Source organism: Pteronotus mesoamericanus, unplaced genomic scaffold (assembly GCF_021234165.1).
Source record: "Pteronotus mesoamericanus isolate MK-2021 breed Mesoamerican mustached bat unplaced genomic scaffold, CSHL_Meso_final scaffold_137, whole genome shotgun sequence".
Lineage (NCBI taxonomy): Eukaryota > Metazoa > Chordata > Mammalia > Chiroptera > Mormoopidae > Pteronotus > Pteronotus mesoamericanus.
In genome coordinates this window covers 4,988,591-5,013,590 of record NW_026555306.1, presented here as the reverse complement: position 1 = coordinate 5,013,590, position 25,000 = coordinate 4,988,591, and the positions used below count along the sequence as shown (strand labels likewise).

At 58.0% G+C, this 25,000-nt stretch overlaps 4 protein-coding genes across 8 annotated transcripts in view; 3 read left to right on the top strand and 1 right to left on the bottom strand.

Annotated features, from left to right (window-relative positions):
• Nucleotides 1-148: 148 nt before the first annotated feature.
• Nucleotides 149-5,087, top strand: CA11 (carbonic anhydrase 11). Of its 4 annotated transcripts, none has more exons than XM_054588677.1 (10): nt 149-373; nt 462-536; nt 1,297-1,409; nt 2,844-3,029; nt 3,242-3,337; nt 3,485-3,557; nt 3,647-3,801; nt 4,024-4,189; nt 4,790-4,826; nt 4,967-5,087. In XM_054588677.1, the coding sequence occupies exons 1-10, from the start codon at nt 307-309 to the stop codon at nt 5,085-5,087; spliced, it is 1,089 nt and encodes a 362-aa protein (XP_054444652.1). In that variant the 5' UTR covers nt 149-306. The 4 variants fall into 4 exon arrangements, with proteins under 4 accessions (XP_054444652.1, XP_054444651.1, XP_054444653.1 ...); XM_054588676.1 differs by having other exon boundaries at nt 1,267-1,409; XM_054588678.1 differs by lacking the exon at nt 4,790-4,826 and having other exon boundaries at nt 1,267-1,409; nt 4,967-5,080.
• Nucleotides 5,088-5,652: 565 nt separating this feature from the next.
• Nucleotides 5,653-11,939, top strand: DBP (D-box binding PAR bZIP transcription factor). Its single transcript, XM_054588680.1, has 4 exons — nt 5,653-6,251; nt 7,172-7,594; nt 9,172-9,383; nt 11,564-11,939. The coding sequence occupies exons 1-4, from the start codon at nt 6,113-6,115 to the stop codon at nt 11,777-11,779; spliced, it is 990 nt and encodes a 329-aa protein (XP_054444655.1). The 5' UTR covers nt 5,653-6,112; the 3' UTR covers nt 11,780-11,939.
• A 782-nt stretch (nt 11,940-12,721) lies between these two features.
• On the bottom strand, nt 12,722-20,106 carry SPHK2 (sphingosine kinase 2). Of its 2 annotated transcripts, XM_054588674.1 has the most exons (7): nt 19,830-20,106; nt 19,043-19,280; nt 15,554-16,019; nt 14,653-14,802; nt 14,442-14,536; nt 14,235-14,350; nt 12,722-13,844 (listed from the first exon to the last, which is right to left on the bottom strand). In XM_054588674.1, the coding sequence occupies exons 3-7, from the start codon at nt 15,948-15,950 to the stop codon at nt 12,749-12,751; spliced, it is 1,854 nt and encodes a 617-aa protein (XP_054444649.1). In that variant the 5' UTR covers nt 15,951-16,019; nt 19,043-19,280; nt 19,830-20,106; the 3' UTR covers nt 12,722-12,748. The 2 variants fall into 2 exon arrangements, with proteins under 2 accessions (XP_054444649.1, XP_054444650.1); XM_054588675.1 differs by lacking the exons at nt 19,043-19,280; nt 19,830-20,106 and adding an exon at nt 17,139-17,667.
• Nucleotides 20,107-20,426: 320 nt separating this feature from the next.
• RPL18 (ribosomal protein L18) overlaps nt 20,427-25,000 on the top strand; it is a 111,295-nt gene continuing 106,721 nt past the window's right edge. Inside the window, exons 1-7 of the mRNA XM_054588673.1 lie at nt 20,427-20,550; nt 21,475-21,561; nt 21,908-22,015; nt 22,443-22,541; nt 23,047-23,170; nt 23,357-23,426; nt 23,934-24,049. Coding sequence (XP_054444648.1) covers nt 20,548-20,550; nt 21,475-21,561; nt 21,908-22,015; nt 22,443-22,541; nt 23,047-23,170; nt 23,357-23,426; nt 23,934-24,009 — 567 coding nt within the window. The 5' untranslated portion in view covers nt 20,427-20,547 and the 3' untranslated portion in view covers nt 24,010-24,049. The remainder of the gene's footprint in view (nt 20,551-21,474; nt 21,562-21,907; nt 22,016-22,442; nt 22,542-23,046; nt 23,171-23,356; nt 23,427-23,933; nt 24,050-25,000) is intronic.

Sequence of the window (25,000 nt, the reverse complement as noted above, 5' to 3'; positions counted from 1 at the left end):
GGTGTGGAGTAGAAACCAAGAGGTAACCCCAGGGAGAAGCAGAAGGCAGAGAGAGGAGTAGAAAGATCGGCGGCAGAGGGAGGCTGGAGAGTTGGGGGGAAGGAGGAGAGGCGCGGAGGGGAGGACAGAGAGGAGTGGGCTGGGGGGATCTCAGTCCCCCGCTGCCTTGGTGTTGGGGGAACTGGGACTCCCCGTGGGGAGAGGAGGAAGGCTGGAAGTCCCGGAGGGACTGAGTCCCACAGAAAAGAGAGGAAGAGCTGAGAGGGGCCGGGGCACTGGGAAGGGTCGCCCAGAGGCCTCCCGGGGATGGGCGGTGCAGCTAGTCTGAGCGCCCCTCGCACGCTGGTACTCTGGGCTGCACTGGGGACAGCAGGTAAGGCCTGGGGTCGGGTCTCGAGGCCCTGAGGGAGGGGCGGGGGTGGAGGTGCCCAGGGGAGAGGCTCAGGCTGCTCTCCCCCCAGCTCACATCGGACCCGCACCTGACCCCGAGGACTGGTGGAGCTACAAGGATAATCTCCAGGGAAACTTCGTGCCAGGTGCAGCCAGGGAGGGGACCCAGCAGTCCAGGCCGCGGGCACCTCCTTCCTGGCACCCAGGAACCCTCTCCTCCCAGGAGTCCCAGCCCCTCCCTTCCTCCCTCTGGAGTCCAGCCCAGCCTCTGAACCCCTGGGGCTCACCAAGGGTCATTATACATGCGCATTTCAACTAGTGAGTGGGAGTGAGTGGAAGGAGAGTGTGGGGGTGGAAGAGTGTATGTGTGTGTGAACTTGCAGGGGAAGAGGCAGGCAGGTCCTAGCTCCTGCTGGGAACCAAAGGGTCAGTGGCCCCCTCTCCTGCCTTGTGCAGCCCTCACTTGCAAGTCCTCTCCCCAGTACATTCATTATCCAGCTGTGCTGCAGGGGAGCCTGAAAGAACTACAACTCCCATGGGCTCTGCAGCAAGCCAGCAGTGGATGAGTAGGCTGGCAGCCCAAGGGCCTGCTGGGAGTTGTAGTTCCTCCCCCCCATGACTTCATTTAAGATAGGTTGATCATTGAGAGGCTTGGAGGTGTGAGGGGGGTCTTAAAAACTGTTCCAAGATTCTTCTTGGATCCAGGATCCTAGGTCCCAGCCCTCTTCTCCCTCAGATTCAGGAGTCCAGGTTCCCAGCTGCTCGTCTCCTGGGATCCAGGGGTCCAAACCACCAGCCTTTCTCAGCAGATGCCAACATTGGGATCCAGCCCCTGTTTCTGACTCCCTTTCCTCCCTGGCCTGCCCTTGCCTCCAGGGCCTCCCTTCTGGGGCCTGGTGAACGCAGCCTGGAGTCTGTGTGCCGTGGGGAAGCGGCAGAGCCCCGTGGATGTGGAGCTGAAGAGGGTGCTGTATGACCCCTTCTTGCCCCCACTGAGGCTCAGCACTGGGGGAGAGAAGGTAAGAGGCCGGAGGGAGGGGTCCCCAAACCCATCTGGGTGGGCACTGAGGCAGGAGGCCCCTCTGCGGTGGGGGCGAAGTGGTGCAAGCTGGGAGGAGAGGAGGCTCTTCCCACTCTAAAGTCGGTCGCCTGTTCCGCCCTCCCTGCACATGGCTCCCTAGTCTCCCCACCTCCGTAGAAGCAATGATAAAATAGAATGTTTCCTGTGCCAGGCACCGTCTTAAAAGCTTGTCAAACCCTCTAATCCTCACAGCAACCACATGAAATAAATAGGTGCTAACCTTATCCTTATTTTATGAATGCAGAAACTGAGGCACAGAGAGGTTAGGTTATTTGCCCGAAGCCACACAGCTAGAGAGTGCCGGTGCTCAGATTCAAACCCAGGCAGCGTTGTCCCAGCATCCACACTCTTGCTCACTTTGCAATACCATTTTTTATATGAGCCAAGCCCATCCTCCATTCAGCTGCCCCTGCTAAAAGCCTCAGAGCCATTTCCCATTTTGCTCTCTCCCTCATTCCCCTGTCCGACGTGTGCTTTCTAGCCTCCCTGCTAAATATCATTCAAACCCTTTCACTTCTCCTCGCCTCCACTGCCCCCACCATCATCTTGCCCCTGGACTGGTGCCATGGCTTCCTCGCTGGCCTGCCTCTCTGCCTCCTGCAATCCATTCTCCACCCCACAGCTAGGGAGATGTTTAAAAACACAAACCAGATCAGACCTCTCCTGCCCAAAACCCTTCTATCAGAATAAGTAACAACAGCAATCACTTGCCTGGCACTGTGCCAAGTATGTTATGCCTATTCAGTTACTTAAATAAAAATATAAAATTTCCCATAATTGCCCATCTGGCTCCCATCCCCATTCTCTCCTTTGCTTATCGCCTCTGGTCCCCCTGGCCTCTTCACTGCCACTGAACTTGCGCTTGCTGTTCCCTCTTCCTGAAATGCCTTTCCCTCTGCTCTTTCAGATCTGCATTCAGCGTCACCTCCTCATGGAAGCCTTCCCTGACTTCCCCCACCACTCCAGTCTAGACCAGATTTCCCATTACGCTGTCTCAGAGCCCCCACTTCTTCCCCGCATGAGCACAGAATCTAATTAATTAAGCAGTTATTCATATGACTCAGTATTTATTGTCTGTCTGTCCCCAGTTAGAACATACGCTCTGTGAGGCTCAGGATTTTTGTCTACGTGTTCATTGTTCTCTTCCTGGTATCCATGGCAGAGAGTAGCAACTCAATAAATATTTCATTAAGTATAATAAATTCACCAACATTGAGCACCTACCATGGACCAGCATAAAGCCTGGGAAGTCGGTGGTGCTCCGACTATGCTGAATGATGAGATGATTGTTGGGAGCAGGAAATGTAGGAGTGGAAATGGGAGGAAAGAGATCTTCTCTGTGTCCCCATGTCGTCTTCTACCTTTCCTACAGCTCCGGGGAACCCTGTACAACACCGGTCGCCACGTGTCTTTCCTGCCTGCACCCCGGCCTGTGGTCAATGTGTCTGGGGGTCCTCTCCTTTATAGCCACCGACTCAGTGAATTGCGGCTGCTATTTGGAGCACGAGATGGAGCCGGCTCTGAACACCAGATCAACCACCAGGGGTTCTCTGCTGAGGTGCTGGCCACGGACCTCTGATCTTTGAACCTTGCCCTGAGTCAACCAAATCCCCCCCACCCTCTTCTTAATGCCTCACCACATCCTCCCCATAGAACTGCGCCCCCAGCACTAATCCTTAACCTGACTTGGGACCCGCAAAAGCTCAGAGGTGCACCCGTTGTCTCCTCCCCTTTTGTTGGGGAACCCCAGTCTCCGTGTTCCCCTCCCAGGTGCAGCTCATCCACTTCAACCAAGAACTCTATGGGAACCTCAGTGCAGCCTCCCGGGGCCCCAACGGCCTGGCCATTCTCAGCCTCTTTGTCAATGTGAGTGCAGGCAGGATTCGGAGGGAGGGAGGGACTGGGCACCTGGGAGCCGGGGTCGAGGCCAGACTCCTGGGTACTGGGGGAGGAAGGGATGGAGGGCTTGAACTTCTGCGTTCCTGCCTCCTCACCTCACACACCCCCACACAGGTGGCTGGCAGCTCAAACCCATTCCTCAGCCGTCTCCTTAACCGTGACACCATCACCCGCATCTCCTACAAGAGTAAGTCCCGGTGCGTTGGCGGGGGTGTGTGCAGCTGAGCGCAGCTCAAGCCGGGCACTCCTCTTCACTCTGGCGAAATATGCCTGCAGATGACGCCTACTTTCTTCAAGACCTGAGCCTGGAGCTCCTATTCCCTGAATCCTTCGGCTTCATCACCTATCAGGGCTCTCTCAGCACCCCACCCTGCTCTGAGACTGTCACCTGGATCCTCATTGACCGGGTCCTCAATATCACCTCCCTCCAGGTGACCCTCCGCCAATCCCCACCCCCACCCCTTGCCTCACCTACCCTCCTTCCCCACGGTGACTGGGAGCTGGAGGGGGTCAGAGGGTCAGATGACCCTTGGGGCTGGGGTGGAGCTGAGCAAAGCACAGCGGATCCACTCCCAGGGGCGGGACTTCGTGTATGACGTCACCAGAACATTCATTATTCACTCCCAGTTTCCCACCCCGCCTTCCCGTGGCAGATGCATTCCCTGAGACTGCTGAGCCAGAATCCTCCATCTCAGATCTTCCAGAGCCTCAGCGGTAACGGCCGGCCCCTGCAGCCCTTGGCCCATAGGGCCCTGAGGGGCAACAGGGACCCCCGGCACCCCGAGAGGCGCTGCCGAGGCCCCAACTACCGCCTGCATGGTATGGTCCAGTCGGCACCCTCCCCCCTACGTCTTGGTCCAACCCGCCTCTGTGTCTCCCGATGGCGTGTCAGTAGGATAACAGTCCTTCCACCCTCCTTTGCTGCTTCTGCATGGTCCAGCGTCCTGAGTTCTCACTCGCTCTCTCTCCCTCCTCCCTATACGTCAACGGGCTGCAAGTCCACTTCCCGGCCACAGACCATTGCTGGTCCATGATTTGTCTTTCCTCTTCACTGCTTGCAACTTGGTATATAACCCGAGACTCCTGGCTTCTTTGTGATACGATTAACTATTGGTCCGTGGTTCCTATTAGTATGGCTTTCCGAATCCGGATCCATTTCCTGTTTCCATAGGTATAACCCTATGCTGTTTCATAATCTGATGGTCCCCCTTTAATGGAAATTAACGTGGTTCAAATCCCCTTCCTTTCGTAATTCCTCCCCTCTGTTCAGCCCTGTGATCTAAAGGGCCACCTCTCTGACATCCGAACATGGTACAGGCCAGATCCCCCCCTCCCCTGAAGAATTCCTCCACCTAGTTCAGCCTGATGCTGAAACTGAACGTCCCTGTTCCACCCTCCTGCTGCCTCTCTACGGCTCAGCCCACTGCCGGAACATTTCTCCCAGCTTCCCAACCTGGTATATTCCGGTTCCCCCTTCTCAGCCTCCCGGGGATACAGCCCTACGCCGCCCAGCCCCTGCCCACTGCACGCCCCCTGCGCAGTCCATTCTACCGTGCCCTAAACTAACCTCCCCAATCGGTGTCGTCTGTCTTACAGTGGATGGCGTTCCCCATGGTCGCTGAGACTCCCTATCGAGGATTGCGCCTGTTCTTTCCAACTCTACCCAAGAGGGAAGGGGAGTCACCCCCAAAACAAAGCTATTAAAGGGACAGAATAATTCCTGTTTCTCAGTGGTCTGATTCCAGGCGCGGCGGGGTATTAGAGAATAGCAGCTTTCTTCTAGAAACCAATCTCCGTCTTCTTAAACCCCACTATTCGAGTTTTGGCTTCCTGTTTCCCAAAACAGTCGTTTGGATATGCGGCTCCTTTAAGCGACGCCTCTTCCCCCCCCCCCCACCCCTTACCCATTCTCCGGGTCAGACAGCACGCGCAGAGCCATGTGCTTCCTCCTACCGCTTGCCTCATTGGCTTGAACTGGGTCACGATCCCGCCCCCAGCGTCGTTATTCATTGGCCAAATGTAGGTCAGTGTCCCGCCTTCCATCAAAAGGCCGGACAACTTCACGCCCTGGGCCCCTCCTGCATCCCGGGCCTCGGCGGACCCAGGGGTCCCATTGGCTGTGCACCTCGAGGGGTAGGAGCGCGATTGGCCCGCATTTTCAGCCCGAGGGAGGCACGCGGCTAGGGTGCCAGGCACCAGAGGAGGGCGGGGCAGTGTAGGTAGAGTCCGAGAGGAGGGTTGCTAGCTGTGGCGTCGGGTGTTTTGGTTTGGCTTTTTTTTTTTTTCCGCGAAAGAAGTTTGCTTTGGCCACGCCTCAAGGCGGCCGCCTCCTCCTGTCCCCTCCCTCGCCCCTCCGCGCACACCTCTTGGTGCAGATTGCGAAGCGTCTTCCGTTGAGAGAGCTGCAGGTTTTGCAAGAGCCAGGCTCGACCACCTTATAGAAGAAGCGCCTTGAGTCCCCTTAAACCGTCTGTTGCAAGGAGCTGGCCGCCTGATTTGATCACTCTCTCACCCAGACTGCATGGTCTCCTGGGACCCTCCAGAGTTGCACGTTTCTGCAGCGAGGACTGCAAATCCCCGTTGCTCCTAGGATTTGCACTGTTCTGGATACTGGAATCTTGCAAGCTACGCTCGCCTGCCCCTGGGCAGACACTTGCCCGAACCACAGGAGTTTACCTTTGAGTGGCAGGCCAGCTCATCGCCTCTCCATGAGCCCGTGAGCCTGCGGGCAGGTGCCCAGCGATGGCGCGGCCCGTGAGCGACAGAACCCCGGCCCCCCTGCTGCTGGGCAGCCCGGCCGGGGCCCCCCCTGGCGGGGGAGCGCTGCTTGGGCTGCGGAGCCTTCTGCAGGGGACCAGCAAGCCCAAAGAACCAGCCAGCTGTGAGTTCTACACCCCACCTCGCCCAACTCAAACACCCTACTCCCTTAGGGACTCAGGTGCTGGGGGAGGGGGGGTTCACAGCTATCCCCTACGGTGCCGATAGTCCATCTTCCCAACCTTTACCTATTTACTAAGATGTTTAGACCCCCCAGATCTCTCAGCATCCACGACCCAAAAGTACCGGCTCTCAAGCCCATCCACCCCGAGGACCCAGGAGTCCTTCTCCCTGAGGACCCAATAGTCTAAGCCCCAACCCCCTCTTCCTTTTGGTTCCGAGAGTCTGGACCCCTGGGGTCCAGGGAGGAGGGAGGGGGTGTGTCGGATGCTCACACGGTAGTGACACGGGCTTGGGCGGGGCCTCCTGGGGTCACATGGAGTCTAGGGATGAGGAATGTGTCCCAGGAATAGAGCCCCTTCCTGTCCCTTACAGAGTGTGGGGGCGGGGAGAAGGGGGTACCTGCGCACGGGGGTGGGGGGTAGGTTACAGAGGAATCACAAAGCTGTCATTTTTTTTTCCCTCTCATTTGCCCAACCCTCCACCTACCTCTGTCTGAACTTCCTTCCCCTCTTCTGCGTCTGTCCCTGCGGTCTCTGTCCCCATCTCTCTTTGCATCTCTGATCTCCCCTCTTAATGAGTTTCTATCCCTCTCTTGGTCTCTGTCCCCCTCTTGGTGTCTCTGTCGCCCCCGTCTCTGACCTTTCTCTATGGGTCTCTCTCTGAGTCTCTGTCCCTCCTCTCCCTGGGTCCTTGCCCTCCCTCTCCGGTCTCCCTCCACCCCCGTCTGTCCCCTCTTTCTCTGGATCTCCATCGTGTGGGTCTCTATCTTCCCTTTCCTCTTGTCTCTCTGACACGGGGTCTCTTCTCTCATCTCTATCTAACCCCTCCCTTCCTACCCTGCCCGGTCTTCCTGGCCCCCAGGTCTCCTGAAGGAAAAGGAGCGCAGGGCGGCTCTGCCTGCAGCCACAGTTCCCGGGCCGGGCCTGGAGTCGGCGGGCCCGGCGGCGGGCCCGGCGGATGCCCCAGCTGGGTCGGTGGTGGGCGGCGGGTCCCCCCGGGGGCGCCCGGCGGCTGCACCTGGCCCTAGTCTGTTGGCGCCGCTGCTGTGGGAACGGACGCTGCCATTCGGCGACGTGGAGTACGTGGACCTGGACGCCTTCCTGCTGGAGCATGGGCTCCCTCCCAGTCCACCGCCCCCCGGTGGCCCATCACCGGCACCTTCGCCCATGCGCACGCCCGCACCCTCCCCGGGGCCCGGCTCCTGCTGCTCAGCTTCCCCTCGCTCCTCGCCGGGACACGCCCCCGCCCGGGCTGCCCTCGGGGTGGCAGGCGGCCACCGCGCAGGTGCAGCGGCGGGGGGCATGGCCATGGGTGGGCGGGCTTAGTCTACAGGGGCGGGGCTGTGAAACACCCGGGTCAGCCGTTCGGACTCGGGCTGTGCGCCCAAAATCTGGGCTCCCTGGTTGGGAAAGGTCGAGAGGAGATCAAAGACTGGGTCTCCAGAATCAGTAGGAAAGGAGAGAATTGGGTCCCCAAATTCCAGGAAGTCTTCCTCGTGGGGCGGTAGTGTGAACTTTCCTGTAGGACGTGGGGACTCTTGGGAGTCGGGACTGAGCGCGCAGAACATCGCAGTTATTTAGTTGGAAGTGGACTGTGCCCCCATATTCTGAGCCCAGAATGGGTGGAACTGGGATAGGACCGAACACCTAGTCCCTCCACTGGGGAGAAGGCGAGGGCTGGGCACAGACTTGTTTCCCCACACATAATGAACTGTCAGCCCGGTTTCTGGGTCCCTCATTGGAGAAGAGCTAGGACCCCGGGTCTTGCAGTCCAGCCGAGAGGAGAAGGCCGAGGATCTTCGTTCTAGGTCTTACGTTGGGGCGAGGGTCAAGCTTCCTATACTCCTTGGAGAGAAAGGGCCTGGGATCCCAGGATCATGTGTACCCCAGTGGTACACATTAGGGCCCTGGGGAAGGCATTAGGGTCCTGGGGAAGATGGAGGGGGCCGGTTCCTCTGTGCTCCCCAGACAGCAGGGGGGACTGGATCCTTGGAGGTTGAGAGGTTGGACCTGAGAAACCCAAGGAGCAAGAGGAAAGGGGTACTCCCTCTGGCACCTTGCGGTGTTCAGGGTCAGGCAGCAGGTTGGGGGTTCCGGGACACACCTGCCACTGGTCCGACCTCCTCCAGGCAGAAAGAGGGCCCTCCCCTTCCCGGCCGCATGCTCCCGCGCCACGTGAGTCCTCCCCTAACCTCCGCCGTGCTTCGCGCACGCGCAGTCATGCGGGAGGGGGCGGGCCTGGGGAACGTGAGGCAGCCCTAGGCAGCGGGGGTGGGGGTGGCGGTGGGGGCGGGAGAGCAGGCGCCGGCACGTGACTCGGCCCTGAACCGGTGTCCTCAGCTGACCTCCGCTTGCCTGCTCTTAAAGGCGCAGGCCTCCGGCTCCTCTCCTCTTCTCTTCCGTAACTAGAGCTAATAGTTACGAGGAGTCTCTTGAGGTCTCTTCGTGCATTGGAGCCCTTTTCCCTGAACATTCTAGGATCTAGGTGTTGATCAGAGATCCAGTAAAAAGGATTCATGCTAGTCTATGGCGAAGAAGCTAACACTGTGTGTCTGAAGGCCTGAGGATTTAGAAGCAATAGCCCAGACTCAAGTGTAATTTAGGGCAAGTCGGGTAATGATTGGGCCCCAGTTTCCCTGTTTGTAGAAGTGGAGTTGGTTCCATGACCTTTAAGCATCTTTGTGGCTTAGGAAACCGCCGTAATTTATATAAGGGAGGTTGATCTCTGGCAAAGCTTTACATCGGCTTTCATTCTGGTGCATGATAGCTGAGTGGACGAGACACCTGAGTAGGGTGTAGCATCTGGGGATAGAACCTCCTCTGCAAAATACACAATCAGGTGACACATTCTATTTCCCCAAGGCCTGACCTCTCGGGACACACCCAGCCCTGTGGACCCTGATACCGTGGAGGTGCTGATGACCTTTGAACCCGACCCTGCTGATTTAGCCCTGTCAAGCATTCCGGGCCATGAGACCTTTGACCCTCGGAGACACCGATTCTCAGAGGAGGAACTTAAGCCCCAGCCCATCATGAAGAAGGCTCGGAAAATCCAGGTGCCGGAGGAGCAGAAGGTGAGCGCTGCCAGATGTAGGATACAGGCTTGGCCAGCGCAGCCTCCACAGCCCGGGTTTCTCACAGCCAGGCCTGGGTTCTTACTAGAATTAGCTCTCAGTCTCTTCTACAGCCAAGGATCAGTAGTCCTTGGCCATGGGGCACAAAGATGCAAAGCTTTGGGCTTGAAATTGATGAAGATGGTATCATTGCGGGACACAGACTTAGCCAACCCTGCTGAACCCAGTTATACAAACTTGGCGCTTCTCCCGCCAGCTGGACCCAAACTGCTGAGTGGGTGGGGCAGGCTTCAGGCTCTGCCCGGCTCAGTTGCTATGGACAGCATTTCTTAGCAATGGGGTATCAATCTGTCTCTTCGTAATGGCCAGCCAGGCTGGGGCTTGCCTCCGCCTAGGACACAGACCTTGCCAGCCCTCTAGGCCTTGTTTCCTGGGTCTGGACTGCCTCGCTGGCTGGGGGCCTCAGGTTCCCACGGGCAGCCAGAGCCACATTCTCATGTGGGTTCTTTGGGCAGTGACTGCATCTTTCTAGCATTCCGACTTTTCCAATTCTGGGGTCCCTCCTAACAAGAGATATCTGGGCGTCTCTTAGATATCTCTTTGCCATGCCTTCATTAAGACACAGCTACTCATGCCCTGCCTGGCGCGGCTCAGTGGATTGAGCACCGACCTGCAAATGAAAGGGTTGTGGGGGGTGATTCCCAGTCAGGGCACAGGCCTGGGTTGCGGGTCTGAGCTGGGAACCAGCAGGGGGCGCTTGAGAGGCAGCCACACATGGATGTTTCCCTCTCCCCCTCCCTCTTCCTCTCTAAAAATAAATAAATAAAATCTTTAAAAAAATAAAAAAGACACAACTACTCAAAGCAGCTAGGACCAGCCTACAAGCCAAAGCTACACCAGTGGTTCCTCCTGCTACAGGGCCCTGTTGCTAGGGACTGGATTTTCCCTAGCAGGTAGGAACTAGACTTTTTTTTTTTTTTTTTTTTTTTTTAGAGAGATGGTAAGGGAAGGAGAGAGAGTGGGACAGAAACAGCAATGTGTGGTTGCCTCTCACGCTCCTCCCACCAGGGACCTGGCCCGCAACCCAGGGATGTGCCCTGACTGGAATCGAACCAGCAATCCTTTGGTTCACAGGCCGGCCGGCACTCAATCCAGAGCCACACCAGCCAGGGCAGGAACTAGGCTTTAATTAAGTGGGGTTCAAGAGGCATCTTTCAGAGCTCTGGGTGCTCCTTTGTACTAAGGGCTGGCAAGGTCTTCTGCAGCCAAGTTCCAGGACTAGAGAACCTGGACATAATTATGTGGGGAGGTCTCAATGTGGCCCTTTAGCTAAAGGACAGCTCTTCAAGTAACCAGGACCTGTTTGGCAGGGGGCAGCTCCCTGGACTCTGTTCAAGGTTAATAGGTCAGAGAGCAGCTGCAGACCACTTAGATCTTTTTTTTTTAACTTTTATTTATTGATTTTAGAGATAGAGAAGGTGAGACATAAACATCAATTTGTTCTTCCACTTATTGATGCATTCATTGGTTGATTCTTGTATCTGCCTTGACCAGGGATTAAACCCGCAACCTCAGAGTATCAGGACAATGCTCTAACCAACTGAGCTACTCAGCCAGTGCAGACCTTACCTTTGTTTGCTGAGGAGGGATGAGGTTGCCTTGGCAACCAGGTCTGAAGAGACCAGCTCTGGGAAGATTTTATGGGACACCAAGTCCCATCAGTGGGGAGGTTAGACTTTCCTTAGCAACCAGGATCTGGAAAGGTGATGTGTAGGGCAGTGCTTCTCACTGGGAGCTCTTACACCCTGAAGGCCCTGTTGCTAGGGAACAAGCATCCTTAGCATCCAAGAACTAACTACAGGACCTTTGTCAGGTGAGGAGGGTGGAGTCTGCTTTGCACACTGAAGACTTGAAGCCCAGTTGTTTGGGGTGGGAGGCTCTCTCATGTGTTAGTTGTTGCTAGGGGCCTGCTCTCCTTAGCCTCCTTAGCAACCAGGACCCTAGAAGGGCAGACTTTTGGGTACCCATCCCAGAGGAAACCACTGATGGGCAAGAAGCAGTCCTAGAAACTCCTGGATTCCCTGTGGTCCTTGAAGGAACAAGAGAAGTTGCTCCTCCTTTCTTTCACTGTGTCCAGGGATCCTCTGAACCTCATTGCTTTCCTACCTCTGTACCCCCAGGATGAAAAGTACTGGAGTCGGCGGTACAAGAATAACGAGGCAGCCAAGCGGTCCCGCGATGCCAGGCGGCTTAAGGAGAACCAGATATCAGTGCGGGCGGCCTTCCTGGAGAAGGAGAACGCCCTGCTGCGGCAGGAGGTGGTGGCCGTGCGCCAGGAGCTATCCCACTACCGTGCCGTGCTGTCCCGCTACCAGGCCCAGCACGGAGCCCTGTGAGGCTGCCCCCGACCCCACCCTGGCAGAGCTCACCTCTGCCTCGCTCAGACTTGCGCCCAGACACCTTCTTCCCTCCCCACCCTGTGGCCCACGGGCCGGCCAGCTGGGTGCCCCAGGGATGTGATGATGCAGATAAATACATTTATATTTTTAAGAAAAAGCGAGCCTCCCCCCTCCCTCGCGGAGGCGGGGAGAGTCCTCTGTGTGTGCCCCTGGCACGTCGGGGACCCGGTCCTCCCACCGCCTCCGTTTAACACGATCCTGAATAAATCTTGATAATCCTAGAGCCAGCTGTCGTGGGGGAGGAGGCAGCTCCCTGGCCCCAGGTCAGGGCCAGCAGGGTCACACTGGCCACAGTCCGGGGGTAAGCCTGGGCTTTGGGCACGCCCACAAGCCACCGGATGAAGGGGCCAGGGTCTACAAGGAATGAAGCAACTGCCTTTATTGCATAGACCTTTTCAATTGCTTTGAAGATTGGGTTTGGGGAAACGCACAGGACACGGAACACGGGACACGAACTCCACCCGAACCCGTGGGGGAGGGAGGAACTTTAGTGCAAATGCAAGCTTCGGCCCGGGGGAACCTGCCCCTCCAGGGCTGATTGGCCAGTTATCTGGAGGCACCGGAGTGGACAGGGAGAGACCCTGAACGGCCAGCCCGAGCATCCCAGGTCCCGTCATTGGACTGCGCATTAGGACAAGCTCTGCCCTCAGCCGACCTGGTCTTTTAAGGAGCTGGAAGCAAGGGTCTGGAATGAGCTCCGCCCTCACTAGTCAGGCACTATCCTCCCAGACGAGCCCAATTTCCTGTGACCCTGATAGCCCCCACCCCCCAGCATCACCTCTGGTCCCCTGGGTGAGGACAGTTCTGAGACGCTGCACGTGGGGCCTGCTGGAACTGTGGCCCCCCAGGCCCCGCCCCCTTGGAATGTTGGCCCCGCTGGTAGCGGTCTCCCAAGTTTTGTGTGGTTCAAGGGTCCTGCCCAGGGTGGCCAGGAGGCCCCGTGAGCAGCGTACCAAGGCCTGGATGCACCTGCGCCTGCAGGGGGCCGTACTCCACCCGCTCCCCATCCACAGTAAGCACTCCGCGAGGTGTAAGTGGCTCAAGGCGAAAGGCGTGAGCCGTGGCGTAGCCCAGGTGCGGGCAGCCCAGGCTGAAGTGGCTTCCCTGCTCCATGGCCAGGAAAAGGCGCAGCAGTGCAGCCCGGGAGATGCCGCCCCGCACCCAGCACAGGTGCACCAGGCCATCGTCAAAGCGCGCGTGGGGAGCTGCCACCAGGTCAGCCCCCAAATGGCTGGGTGAGATAGCCAACATGAGCACAAAGTCCCCCTCCAGTGTCACCCAGCCTGGGGGTAGCGGAGCACCCAGAGGAGGGAGCAGGTGGTCCGGTGGACCCCCCGTAGTGATGGCTACCGGGTCGCCGTCAGGGATGGAAGGCAGGAGCCCCGAGGATGCTGGCATTTCTGGGGCCCCCTCGGTGATGGGTGAAAGTAGAGATGACTTGGGGGAGCCAGGGGGAGAGGGCAGCAGGGGGTCTGGAGACAGCGGAGCATCTCCAGCCCCAGCCCAGTCCCCTGCCAGCTCTGGGCCCCCACCGTTGAGGGACAGGACGGGCAGTGGTTCAGGGGAGCCTGGGGAGGTCAGGGCGGGCTGCGGCAGGGGCAGGGGCAGGTCGGACACGGAGCGATGAAGGGGTGAGTGGGCCGCGGGTGGAGCTGGGCCAGGGGCCAGGGTCAGCTCTGACTTGGCACGGGGCAGGCCGTGGGCAGGGGCGGGCGAGGCAGGCTCTGTGGTGGCAGGGAGGTAGGAGAGGCGTCCACGGTAGGTGTGCAGTGTGGCGAGGCCCAGCACTGTGCCCAGTGTGAAGCGGGCGCTGCCCAAGGCCCTGAAGCGCTCGCTGTGGATGTCCACGTCTGACACGAAGCCCCAGGCCACAGACAGGAAGGAGAAGCAGCGGGAGCCCGAGGCCAGGGTCACAGACAGCAGGTCCAGCGGGCGGCAGCCGCCCCGGCAGAGCAGCAGTGAGCAATTGAGCAGCAGGTCAACGCCCAGGGCCGGTTCAAACCTTCCGAGCCAGAGACGGATCGACAAAGTGAAAGAGGAAACGGCTGGGTGAGAAACAGAGTGTAGGGCAGGGAGGAGACAGACAGCAAGGGGACAGGCAGGCCATGTCCCTGGGCCCCCCCACAGCCATTCAGCCGCCTCCAGATGGACTCGTCTTACTGGACCAGGTTTCCTGTCGATCCTTGCATTCCACAGGCATTCACTAAGTGTCACCTGTGTGCCAGGCAGTTCTAGGCACTAGGGCTATAGCCGGGAACAAGACCAGCAAAAAGGCCAGGCTGATGTAACCTGACAGTGGACTGGCAGAAGGGGTGGCAGATGTGCCAAGTCCCCATCACCCCCCCCTTCAGGCTGTCCTCAGGCTCACCCGGGGCAGGAAGAGCCCACCTACCCCCCGTGCTGGTTCACGGCTCCGGCCAGTGCGTTGCCTGAGCCACAGGGGAGGATGCCCACGGGCGTCTTCACAGCGTCTTCCCAGTCGGGGCGATCCAGGAGTCCGTTCAGCACCTGGAGGGCAGGACACAGACACCTGGGTGCTTGCCCTGCCTCCACGGTCCTCCCGGCGCTCAGGACTCGGGGCGGGGGGCTCCTGCCGTACCTCATACAGCAGCCCATCTCCGGAGACTGTGACAATGCCGTCCCACTCACTCAGGCGCAGTCCCTGGACCAGCTCCCGAGCATGGTTGTGTCGTTCTAATGTGGGAAACCAGGAGGTGAGGCAGGCTGTTGCGCCCCCACCCCACCCCTGCTCCCCGGGACTCAGGAATCCAGCCCCAAGCCCTCGGCTTCCACCCTGACACCACCCTGACCTGTCTGGATGAGGTTGAAGGACAGCCCAGCTTCGGAGATCATGGGCAGCACGTGGTTCTTACACCACTGCCAAGCCAGGCCTCGCCCGCCAAAGGGGTTGACCAACAGAAGCAATCGGGGTGGCCGTGGCAGAAGATGGGAGGTGATTTCTGCAGAGAGAGAGGGGACGAGGTCCACAGAGGCCAGGCTCAGGCCCCTCACCTGGGAAACAGTAACTGCAAACAGCCCCCAACAAAACCAGTGGAGGCTGACACCGGAGCCTCAAGGAAGTTTTTTCTTCCCCAGGCTACACCTGCCCAGGCCACTCCCTTCTGAGACAAAGGCAGGGCTTAGGTGTCTAATCCTAGTGCCCTTTGGACCACTGTGTGGGAAGAAGTATGTGTAGTTCCCACGTTCCGGAGAACACCTACATCCCAGATCAGGTTGCTGTGCTCCGTGAGGCTCAGTTACTGTCACCATCTCTTAGGGCCACCCCCAGGCACCCAGCAGGACCCTGGAGTCTTTGCCTTCCTGTGCCAATTAAAGACCCTGGGTGTGGACGCCTGCCTGAAAGCCTCCTCCAGACCCCCGCAGGCTAGTTTTAGATGCCACCTCCGAGAACTGGGTGATGACTGATCAAGTCTCACGTCGGCTGCTCTCCCCCGCCCGGGAGCCTCTGACTCATCTGCAGTCAGGACCCAGGAACAGGGGGAGAGGGCAGAGACAAAAATCTAGCAAGAGAGCAGCAGACACAAATACTTTTCCTCGGCCTGTGATTTTGTTCCTTCTGTAGCCTGTCCCTGTCCGGTATCGCTCTTTCAGTGTGGACCCAGGGAGACATCGCTCAGACAAACAGAAAAGTCGAGAGGGATGACCCCAGAGGGGGGTTCACAGAGACACCCAGGCGGCCGAGGACCTCACCCCCGTCCCCAGGCAGCGGCAGCCCACGGAGCAGACACGTGAGGGCAGTGGCCCAGCGCTGGGCCTCGGCCCGGTTCTCCTCGTAGGTGTCCGCCCCGTCAGCCCGGAAGGTGCGTGTGGCTCTGCGCCGGCCCCCGCGCCGGCCCCTTGGGTAGGTGTAGATACAGAAGTAGGCCGCCGAGTCAGAGGGGCTGCGGCTCCGCAGGGTACAACAGCCTGAGACCTCAGCCAGCAGGACCAGGCCGCCCCGGGGCCGGGCTTCAGGCTTCGGTCGCAGCCGCTGTATGTGCAGGGCCTGCGGTGTGAGAGTGAGGGCGAAGCGTGGGCCTCGGGCTGGGTGGGAGCCAAACTCGCCATGCAGGAGTGGCGTGCTGGCGGCCGGTGGCGGCGGGGCCATGGCCTCGGCCCTGTCCAGGGCAGTCCTGGGCCTGGGGCCCCAGCTCCAGGTCAGCTACTGGTCTGGCCCCTGTGGGAAGGAAGGGCACGAATCAGAATCGAGGACCCCCATGTCAGGTGGACGGAAGCAGGGGCACGGCCTGCGGAAAGGGGGAGACAACGGGGGGCAGTCACAGGCGCACAGGGACAGACGGGCCCAGACAAATGTGGGGAGGCACTGAGGGTGCAGGGAAGAGATCAGCTGGATAGGAAGGCCAGAGTCCTGGAGGCATGCAAACATTCACTCACTCATTTATTTTCTAAATGATTATTCAGAACCCTCCAAGTGCCCATCAGAATGCCAGGCCTAGCAAACACAGCCGGGAGCAAAATGGACACAAATCCCTGCCTTCGAGGAGTTTTTATCAGTAAACAAACAAAAACCAAGATAAAGAAGTGAAGTATAGTGCATTGGGTGATAAGGGCTTTAGGAAAAGTAAGGTAGAGGGCGGAAATCAGGACGGTGGTGGAGACAGAGGAAGAAACAGATATGCAAAGGCAGAGTAAAACCCAACACAAACATCGTCATCTCCAGATGGAGAAAGTACTAAGGGTGAGACACTTGGACAAAGAACAAGAGGGGTAAGGTCTGAGAGCCAGAGAAACACTGTGAGGAGACCAACAGCTTCAATGACATGAAACGTAGGGTGATGAAGGATAGTTAGGAATAGTGAGTGTTGTAGAGGCTCCCGGGGGCCCTTAGAGGGTCAGAAAGACTCAGGAGAAAAAGACAGAAAAGATAGAGGCAGGAGATAGACGATGTAGAGACCAGGGAAAACTGAGAAAGGGATGTGACATGAAGGGACTAGAGGAGCCACATGCAGACACCTCCAAGGGACAGGGTTCAAGAGCTGGACCCTGGGCACTGACCTGGGCATCTGGCCGCCTGTTCTCCAGGGAAGGGATGGGAGCCGGGCCTGAGGACCCTCCCCAGAAGCTCTCCCCCTGCCCTCTGCCTTGCTTCTGCCTCCTCCTCCTTACTCACCTTTGTTCCCCTCTGCTCCACCCACCCAGCAACCTGCCAGTCCTGTCCCTCACCTTCCCCCCTCCTCCAGCTGCCCCACACTACAACCCCTTCTGTGGCCTCGCCCTATAGTCACCTCTGCCCCGCCCCTAAATTTGCACTGGCTCCCCCCTCCCCACCCCTTACCTCAAATCAGGTTTAGGCACAGAGCCCTAGATCTTCCCCAGTCCTGGGTCTGAGTCTCTGTCCCTAGGTCCTCAGGTCTCTGGCGTGGTTTCCATTCTCTCGGCCCCTCCAGGTACCCCAGACCTGGGCCTGGGTCTCTATCCATAGGTCTCCCGAATCCATAAGCCGGAGTCTTTGTCTCCGGTTCCCCCGGGCCCAGACCTCCACTCCCCCTGCCCTTTGCCGATTTCCAAATGCCAGTCTCAGACCTGGGTTTCTATTCTTCCTGGATCCCTCAGCCCCGGTTCTGGTTCTCCATCTCCATCCCACAGCCCTGGTACCCCAGTCCTGGGCCTGCGTCTCTCTGTTCCTCTTGGTCCCGCGGTCACCCAGATTCCGGTCCCTGCCCCGACCCCCGCACCCGCCAGATCCTCCTCCAAGTGGCCCCTCAAGTCAGCACCACCCGCCCCGACTAGGGGTGTGGGGGGAGTGTGCATCTGCTCAGCCAATGGCCGTGCGGCTGGCGTGAGCTGCACCAATGAGGGCACGCGGAAGGTGGGCCCAGGCGACCCGCGAGCTTGGCGCACGGGCCTGCCGCGGGAGAGTGGGAACGCTCCCGAGATCCGCCGCCATTGTAGGTGAGGGCATACGCGCAGCAGAGGCGGCGTCACAGCCCTACAGGCAGGGACCATTTCGCCATGTTTGTTGAGGGCATATAGACTGGTCCCATCCATTGGCTTTATAAAAGAGAAGAGGCAAGAGGAAGATCTTTAGATGCAGAGAATGACCGATCCTCACACGTAACAAAGACCCAGAGATATGCAAAGGGGGTTAGTAAGAGACTCAGAGAAGCAGTCAGAGGCAATGAGAGGCTTGGGGAGAAAATGTCTTTTTTCCACATAAAGAGAATCAGAGAGACAGACTCAGAGAAAAGCAGAGGTACAAATAGACGAAGACAGTAGAATTAAGAATAGGCAAGGTAAAGACTCAAGAAAACCCAGATTATGAGGTACACAGATAGAGAGATAAGGACAGACACTTCTGAAGGAGAACTAGGGAAGAGAGGCTTATTAATTCACAGATTATTCATAAGCCATAGGGATATGGTGTACAGCATGTGGACGAGAGTCAATAATATTCTATTAACCTTGTAGGATGACAGACGATAACTAGACTCGTGCTGATCATCTTGCAATGTATACAAATGCCGAATTGTTACGTTGTACACCTGAAACTAATATAATAGTGTATGTCAATTTTTTAAAAGGTCACCAACGATTTACCTTGGACCCAAACCAGAGCGGAGGCAGCATGACATACACACCTGCCTAATGACTAGCAAGACAGAGACACAAGGAAAGGGATGGGACAGGCAGTATCTGAGAGACCTGTAGGTCAGGGGTGAGTCGGCAAGAGAATATCGAAAAGCCCAGAGACTGAGAGGAACTCAGTCCAAGAGACACAAAGCAAAGATGTTGACAGAGAGAGAGAGAGAGAGAGAGGCAAAGACCTGGTAAAACTGAAAAAAAATCAAGGCAAGAATAGTATCAGGAGACCTAGAAACAGATAGAATTGTAGAGAGAAACACACATGCCAAAGGAAATAGGGACAGAGCTTGCTTGGAAGAGATAAATGGAGGAAGAAGTTCATTTATTGCCAAACAATGTACCTTGTGTTCGACCCAGAGTAGCAGCAGCACCAGGTAATACGTGCCAAAGAATGACTCAGAGGGAGAGGGAGAGAGGGACAGAAATCCAGTCACATGGAGAGACAGGGAAACACAGCACCCAAGCGGGGGCCCAGGGAGAGGGGCAGACACAGCGACCAAAGAGGCTGGGACTCAAAGAGATGAGGGGAACAGGGGCAAGGAGGGGGAGGAAACTGTCCCGTGGCACGGTGATCTTGACTTTGGATGGACTCCTTACCTGGTCCCGCTGCTCTTCTGCTTCAAGGTGTCCATTCATCTGCCAGCTCTCTGCTGTGTTATCAAGACCCTAGTCCTGGGCCAGAGTCCATGGGACAGTGGGATGGGCAGGGCGTCAGGTCTCCCGGGTCAGGCCTGGCCTTTGGCTCTGCGGAGGGGAGGTGAAGAAGTTGGAGTATCAACGGCAGATTACTGGAGGCCAGGCTTGATGTTTTGGATGCCCACGGGGCAGGGCCTCCCTGAGAAAGCAGAAAAGAAAAGAGTTCAACTTTTCCCCTGCCCCAACCATTTCATCTTGTCTCACCCACTGCGGGCCAATAAGTAGGAATGGAGCCTAATTTCTATTGAACACTTAGTCTAAGTGCGAAGAATTGTCCTAAGCATTTTTACTAACGTATGTAACGCTGGAAAACAGTCTATATGCCAGGCCTATTGCCATCGTTTTTTAGTAGATAAGGAAAGTAAGGCACAGAGAGGTTAAATGACTACCCCAAGTCACACTGTTTTATTAAGTAGCAGAGCCACGATTTGAATTTGAATCTATGTCTCTGCTCCTTGGATCGCCATCTTCCCCCTCTTTCTAGGTCTCCTCACTGCCCACCGTCGGTCTCTGTCCACTACTACTCTGGGTCTCCATTCCTTCTCCCGTCTGAATCTATCTCCCTCCATGTCTCTCCTCCCCTCCCAGAAATTTTTTACCCATCCCCTCTCTCTACTCCACCCCCAAGCCTGAGACCTCAGTGTGCCTGCTCTGCGCTCCAGCACCATGCCCATCCCTCACAACGAACCTGCTTGGCTATTTGATCTCTCTGGCTGAGAAAAGCAGCCCCAGGTGGCAGAGGCTGAGAAGGGGTCAGGGAATGGCTCTCTGCAGGCAGAGGGAGAAGCGGACCCTCAAAGGTGAAAATACAGCCCGCTATAATACTGGGCTACAGCAAGAAGACCTCAGGTTAGACCTCAAGGAGGACTTCCCGAACTGCGGCCGCGCCTGCAAAGGGCAGCACGAGATAAGGCAGCCTGAATAAGATAAGGAAATGACCGGAGAATGGGGTCAGAGGTTTTCCAGAGATCTATCTAGCCCTGCTTGCCCCGCCTCCTCCGCCTCCTTACCTCCAATACTCGAGCCCGCCCAATACTCCGGAAGCCACAGAGAGATTGTCGGCTTCGGGCCAGAGCGTCACTGCGCGACGAGTCTTCCTAGTTCCCCGCGACATCTCTCTCGCTCCCAGATTCCTTTCTTCCGGAAGGGTATCGAGAACAGGGACTGGATAGGGCCAGAGAGGCCGTTCTCTTCTGAACGAAGCCCTCTTTCCTCTTTGGTTGTTCACGCCCCTTTTTCCGGAAATGCCCATCTAGCCGCCCGATTTACCACAGAGAAGCCCAAGTTGCGATAGAGTGCCGAGTCGCGCCAGTGATACGTCACGCAGGCGCCGCTCGCTGAAGGCTTTCCCCGCCCATCCGGCCCCGTTCTGTCTTTCCGGACGTGGTGGAACAGAAGGCGCCATCATGGTGAGTGCACTTTGAGGCGTTCGTGGCTGTACTATCCGCTGCCATCCGCCGTGATCTCGGGCTGGAGGCGCACCACAGGGAAGCAGGGGTTCTGGGGATGTTCAGAGGAGGCGACTCCCGTGGTGGGAGGCTGTTTAGGGGCCCTGAAGAGCAGGAATGGGTCAGTCGTATCAGCCTCCAGCCCCTCCCGTATCTCTCCATTAAACAGATGCCCAAATTGAGGTACGAGGGAGCTAAGTGATATTACCAGGGTCAAAATGCCAGGGAGTGTCGGGGCCAGGATTCGGACCCAGGCGACCCGGACCTGTCACTCCCAAGCCCAAAAGTTGGGTCCTGGGGAGTGTCGAGCGTCTGCTGCCCGGGTTTTGGGGACCGGCGAGGCCTTCGTGCGAGTCACGGCTCCCTGCCAACCCTGGAATCCTGCTTTCCCAGCCTATTCTCCACTTTTTCCATCTCTTTAATGGGGACGCAATAATTCTGTGTTACAGACTGGAGTTTGGGAAGAAATAAATGGTGGGAATCGCTCTCTGTGGGTTCTTGCAAATGTTAAGTGTGGATTAAATAGGAGCTACCAGGTGGTTCTTTACAATTCATAAGAGTCTGAAAAGGAGACCTCAGAGGAACAGGCAGGGAGTGTGGTGGGAACGGTGGGTTTGAGTGGGTGCTGCTGCAGTGTTAAAGCTTTTTCAGGGTGCCGTGCCTTGTGTACTGAAGGCTTTGTGTATAGAATTGGCCCCTTTTTACGGAGGGGTCATCTGAGGTCCAGAGGGCGTAAGTGACTTCCCAGACGTCTCCCAGGGATCTGTTGTCTCTGTAGAGACTGAGGCTCCAGCTCTGCCTGGGAGACAGGTGGTTGAGAGCGCGTATGGTGTGAGTGACCTGTCAGGTCTGAGTTGGGTCTGTGGTCTCCCCTTCACCCTGCAGGGAGTCGACATCCGCCACAACAAAGACCGAAAGGTTCGGCGCAAGGAGCCCAAGAGCCAGGACATCTACCTAAGGCTGTTGGTCAAGGTGAGGTCAGGGCCTGTGACCTGTGGGCAGGGTCACCCCAGACCTGCAGCTCCCAGGCCCTCCATTCTTGTACTGGTCTGGGCTCCTCCCAGGAGCTTGCAGGGCTGGGTTATGTCTCTGAGAGCTTCTGAAAGTTCAGTGTTTTTAGTTTCTGGGTTGTGTACAGCTGGAGGTGGGGGGCGGGGATTTCTGATCCCCCGACCAGGGTGGACCGGGGCTAGCTAGCTCTGTCCTGGAGCTCGCTGGCGTAGGGGAGAGCCAGAAGTCTGTTGTGCGCCCCTTCCTGGACGTTGGGAGGGGTGGGCTGGGCTAGGTTCTCAGTTCCTTCTTTTCCCTTCCTCTCCAGCTCTACAGATTTCTGGCCAGACGAACCAACTCCACCTTCAACCAAGTGGTGCTGAAGAGGTTGTTCATGAGTCGCACCAACCGGCCGCCTCTGTCCCTTTCCCGGATGGTGAGGGACCGCTGGGAGCATGGCCCGCCTGGGGAGCTCCTGGGTTGCGTCTGGAGTTGGGCTCTAGGGAGGGTGGGCGGGCTTGGAGCTCTGACCCTCAGGTTCGAGTTCAGTTCAACTGGCTTGGCTTCTCGGCCTTGTTTTCCTTGTCATTGTGAGGTGGGGTGATGAGGGGAGCTTCATGAGGTGGTCCTGCGGTTTCAAGTCACATAACACAAGTCTTAGCTATTGTGGGCCCTCTATAGGAGAGGCCTGTTGAGAAATCTGTGCGTGAACCTGAGCTCAGACCTGTGCTGGTTGGAGAGGGGTGGCGGCGCGGGTGGACTTGGCCTGGCCACAGCGCAGCTGTCTCGCCCTCGGATGCCTGACGTGGTGGGATTGGATGGAAAGGCCAGGCAGGGCCTAACATGCATGTCCTCCCCCAAAGATCCGGAAGATGAAGCTTCCTGGCCGCGAGGGCAAAACCGCTGTGGTTGTAGGGACTATAACTGATGACGTGCGTGTCCAGGAGGTGCCCAAACTGAAGGTGAGTGGGGGGCTCAGCGCGGCGGGTGAGTCAGTGCACAGGCTGGGGGGGGGCCCTGCAGCCCTGGCTCGTTCTCGCCTGCTGTGGTGCCGTCAGGCTTGCGCTGCGTCCTTGTCTCACCACGGGGCTAGGCGGGCATCGCACCTGCCAGGTGGCTTTTGGATTGAAGGGGCTTGTCGCTCACGTTATTGATGGTGGTGGCCCTGGGTTCCAGTCTAGGTTTCTCTGCCACTTTGTCACCTCTGGACAAAGTTCTAAGTTTCTTTGTGCCTCAGTTTCTTTAAATGTAGTGGTTTCAAGTCATGGTCTTAGAGGAGTTTCTAGGGGTCAAGTGATAAAAACCCCCATGGCCAGCTCAGGCCGCTCTCTCTAATAGGCTTTAGTTACCAGGCCGCGCCAGCAGCCAGGATTTTTCTGTTGGGCCACAGCAGTGAACCATGAGTCCCAGCAGCCTCTAGGTGTCTGTGCAGGGAGCTCTGACTGAACCTGTCCTCTGTGTTCCCAGGTGTGTGCACTTCGTGTGAGCAGCCGCGCCCGGAGCCGCATCCTCAAGGCCGGGGGCAAGATCCTCACCTTCGACCAGCTGGCCCTGGACTCCCCCAAGGGCTGCGGCACTGTCTTGCTTTCCGGTGAGCCATGCTCGGTCTCCCGCAGGGGGGTGGGGGCTGCCAACAGCCTTGCCCCTTCCTGGCGTGGGAGTCAGGGACCTTCCCCACTGCACCCTCCCAATCAGCGGGGGTCCTGGAGTGTGGCTCCTTGCAGGAGTCCCGGGTGCGGGGGGTTCTGCCTGATGCCCCCTTCCTGTCTCTCCGCAGGTCCTCGCAAGGGCCGCGAGGTGTACAGGCATTTTGGCAAGGCCCCAGGAACCCCTCACAGCCACACCAAGTGAGTATACCCAGCCCTGGCCGTCCCCCAGACCCTGCAGTGCAGGTCTAGGTCTTACCACACGTCCAGCTGCTTCCGTTTCTCACACGTGTCCAGCCTCAGGCCTCCCTAGCATCCCCCCGCCTCATTGCGCCCACTTTCCTTCAAGACGCAGCTTAGAGCTGTGTTCCCTTGGGTGTGGGGCTCCCTGCGCAGCTAGTGTTACAGATGCAGGCTCTGCTTTAGGCTGAGTTGGCGTCTCCTGGGAGGCCTGCATTCTTCCCGAGGCTTCGGGCTCTGAGGATGGCGCCCCCAAGGCCTGGTGCCAGCTTTGCCAGCCACTCCTGCTCTCTTGGCTTCCTGCACTGCCAGGCTTCGGCCGCAGCCCACTTGGTGACCCTGCCTGGGTTGAGAGGCCCCGTTGTGGTGTTCCTGTGTCACTCCGTTAGAGCCAGCCTCACTGGCTGAGTCCCCAGCGTAGTCAGGCCGTTGCTTCATCTGTAAGTAACTCCTTTCTCTTCCCCGCAGACCCTACGTCCGATCCAAGGGCAGGAAGTTCGAGCGCGCAAGAGGCCGGCGGGCCAGCCGTGGCTACAAAAACTAACCCCCGATCCTACCTTGTTATTAAAAAGATTTTGGATGCTGATGGCCCTGTGTGTATTACTGTTGGGGGATGGGGTTGGGAGGACAGCCTGTGGACCAGAAGGCGTTTGTTTAGGGGAGTTGGACCACTGCCATCTCCATGGAGACCAGTCCCTCCAGCTGTTCCCGGGTGTAGTCCGCCCTCTCGCCTTAGCCTGCGTCAGCCTGCAGGCGCCCTCTGGCGGCCTAGCCACGTGCTCGGCTCTGCCGAGCCTCTCTGCACCTGTCGGACCCTCGCAGCTCACTGTTGTGGAAGCCCCACCTCCTGGGATGCCAGGTGTAGATGTTTCCCCGCACCTGCTTCCAGGAAGGATTAGCCACCGCACCCTGTGCTCTTAAAGGACCCGTGCTCCTCTGCCCTGCGCTAAGAATGCTGGGTGGTGCTTGGACAGGGAAGTGTGGGCGAGGTGGGGCTGTGGTGGGGAAGGGGTGCGTGGGAACAGGTGAGGCACTCTCCCTCCCACAAAACCTGAGTCTGGCGGGCCGCTGGCCTCCTGGGAAAGCAGCCCGGTGAGTGTGCTGGGTCTGGACCTCATGCCCTGGGCCCCGCACCCAGACCTCCCCTAGAGACCTCTGGGCCCTCCCTTGTGTTTACATAAGGGGCTGGGTTCCCAGGATCCCAGGGCGAAGCCTGATGAATGAGGCCAGTCTGCCAGGAGAGCCGCCGCTGGAGTAAAAGTGGGTCTGAAGACCCGGACCACACTCCTCCGGAAAAGGCAAGAGGAGGCGAAGGGGGTGGGGAGCGGGCTGGAACAGGAGGGGGAGAGGGCACCTGGCTTTATTCCTCTTCCTTCTCTTTGCAGGGCTAGACGCTGTGCCCTGGAGGAAGTGCCTGGGTGCTGGGATTGGAAGGCGGGGCCGCTGGGTCGCACGGATCGGGGGTCCACAGCTTGGGTCAGGAGCCTCACATAGCCGTCCTCATTCCATGAGGAGTGAGCGGACGGGCAGCAAGC

Bases quoted from the DNA above. Each gene is read 5' to 3' on its own strand.
- CA11 (XM_054588676.1), top strand. From the start codon at position 307: ATGGGCGGTGCAGCTAGTCTGAGCGCCCCTCGCACGCTGGTACTCTGG. The intron at 3,338-3,484 runs GTGAGTGCAGGC...ACCCCCACACAG, and splicing joins TTCTCAGCCTCTTTGTCAAT to GTGGCTGGCAGCTCAAACCC. The intron at 3,558-3,646 runs GTAAGTCCCGGT...ATATGCCTGCAG, and splicing joins CACCCGCATCTCCTACAAGA to ATGACGCCTACTTTCTTCAA.
- DBP (XM_054588680.1), top strand. From the start codon at position 6,113: ATGGCGCGGCCCGTGAGCGACAGAACCCCGGCCCCCCTGCTGCTGGGC. The intron at 7,595-9,171 runs GTGCAGCGGCGG...TATTTCCCCAAG, and splicing joins GGCAGGCGGCCACCGCGCAG to GCCTGACCTCTCGGGACACA. The intron at 9,384-11,563 runs GTGAGCGCTGCC...CTGTACCCCCAG, and splicing joins AGGTGCCGGAGGAGCAGAAG to GATGAAAAGTACTGGAGTCG.
- SPHK2 (XM_054588674.1), bottom strand. From the start codon at position 15,950: ATGGCCCCGCCGCCACCGGCCGCCAGCACGCCACTCCTGCATGGCGAG. The intron at 14,537-14,652 runs GTCAGGGTGGTG...TTCCCACATTAG, and splicing joins CTTCAACCTCATCCAGACAG to AACGACACAACCATGCTCGG. The intron at 13,845-14,234 runs GTAGGTGGGCTC...CTGGCTCGGAAG, and splicing joins GCCGTGAACCAGCACGGGGG to GTTTGAACCGGCCCTGGGCG.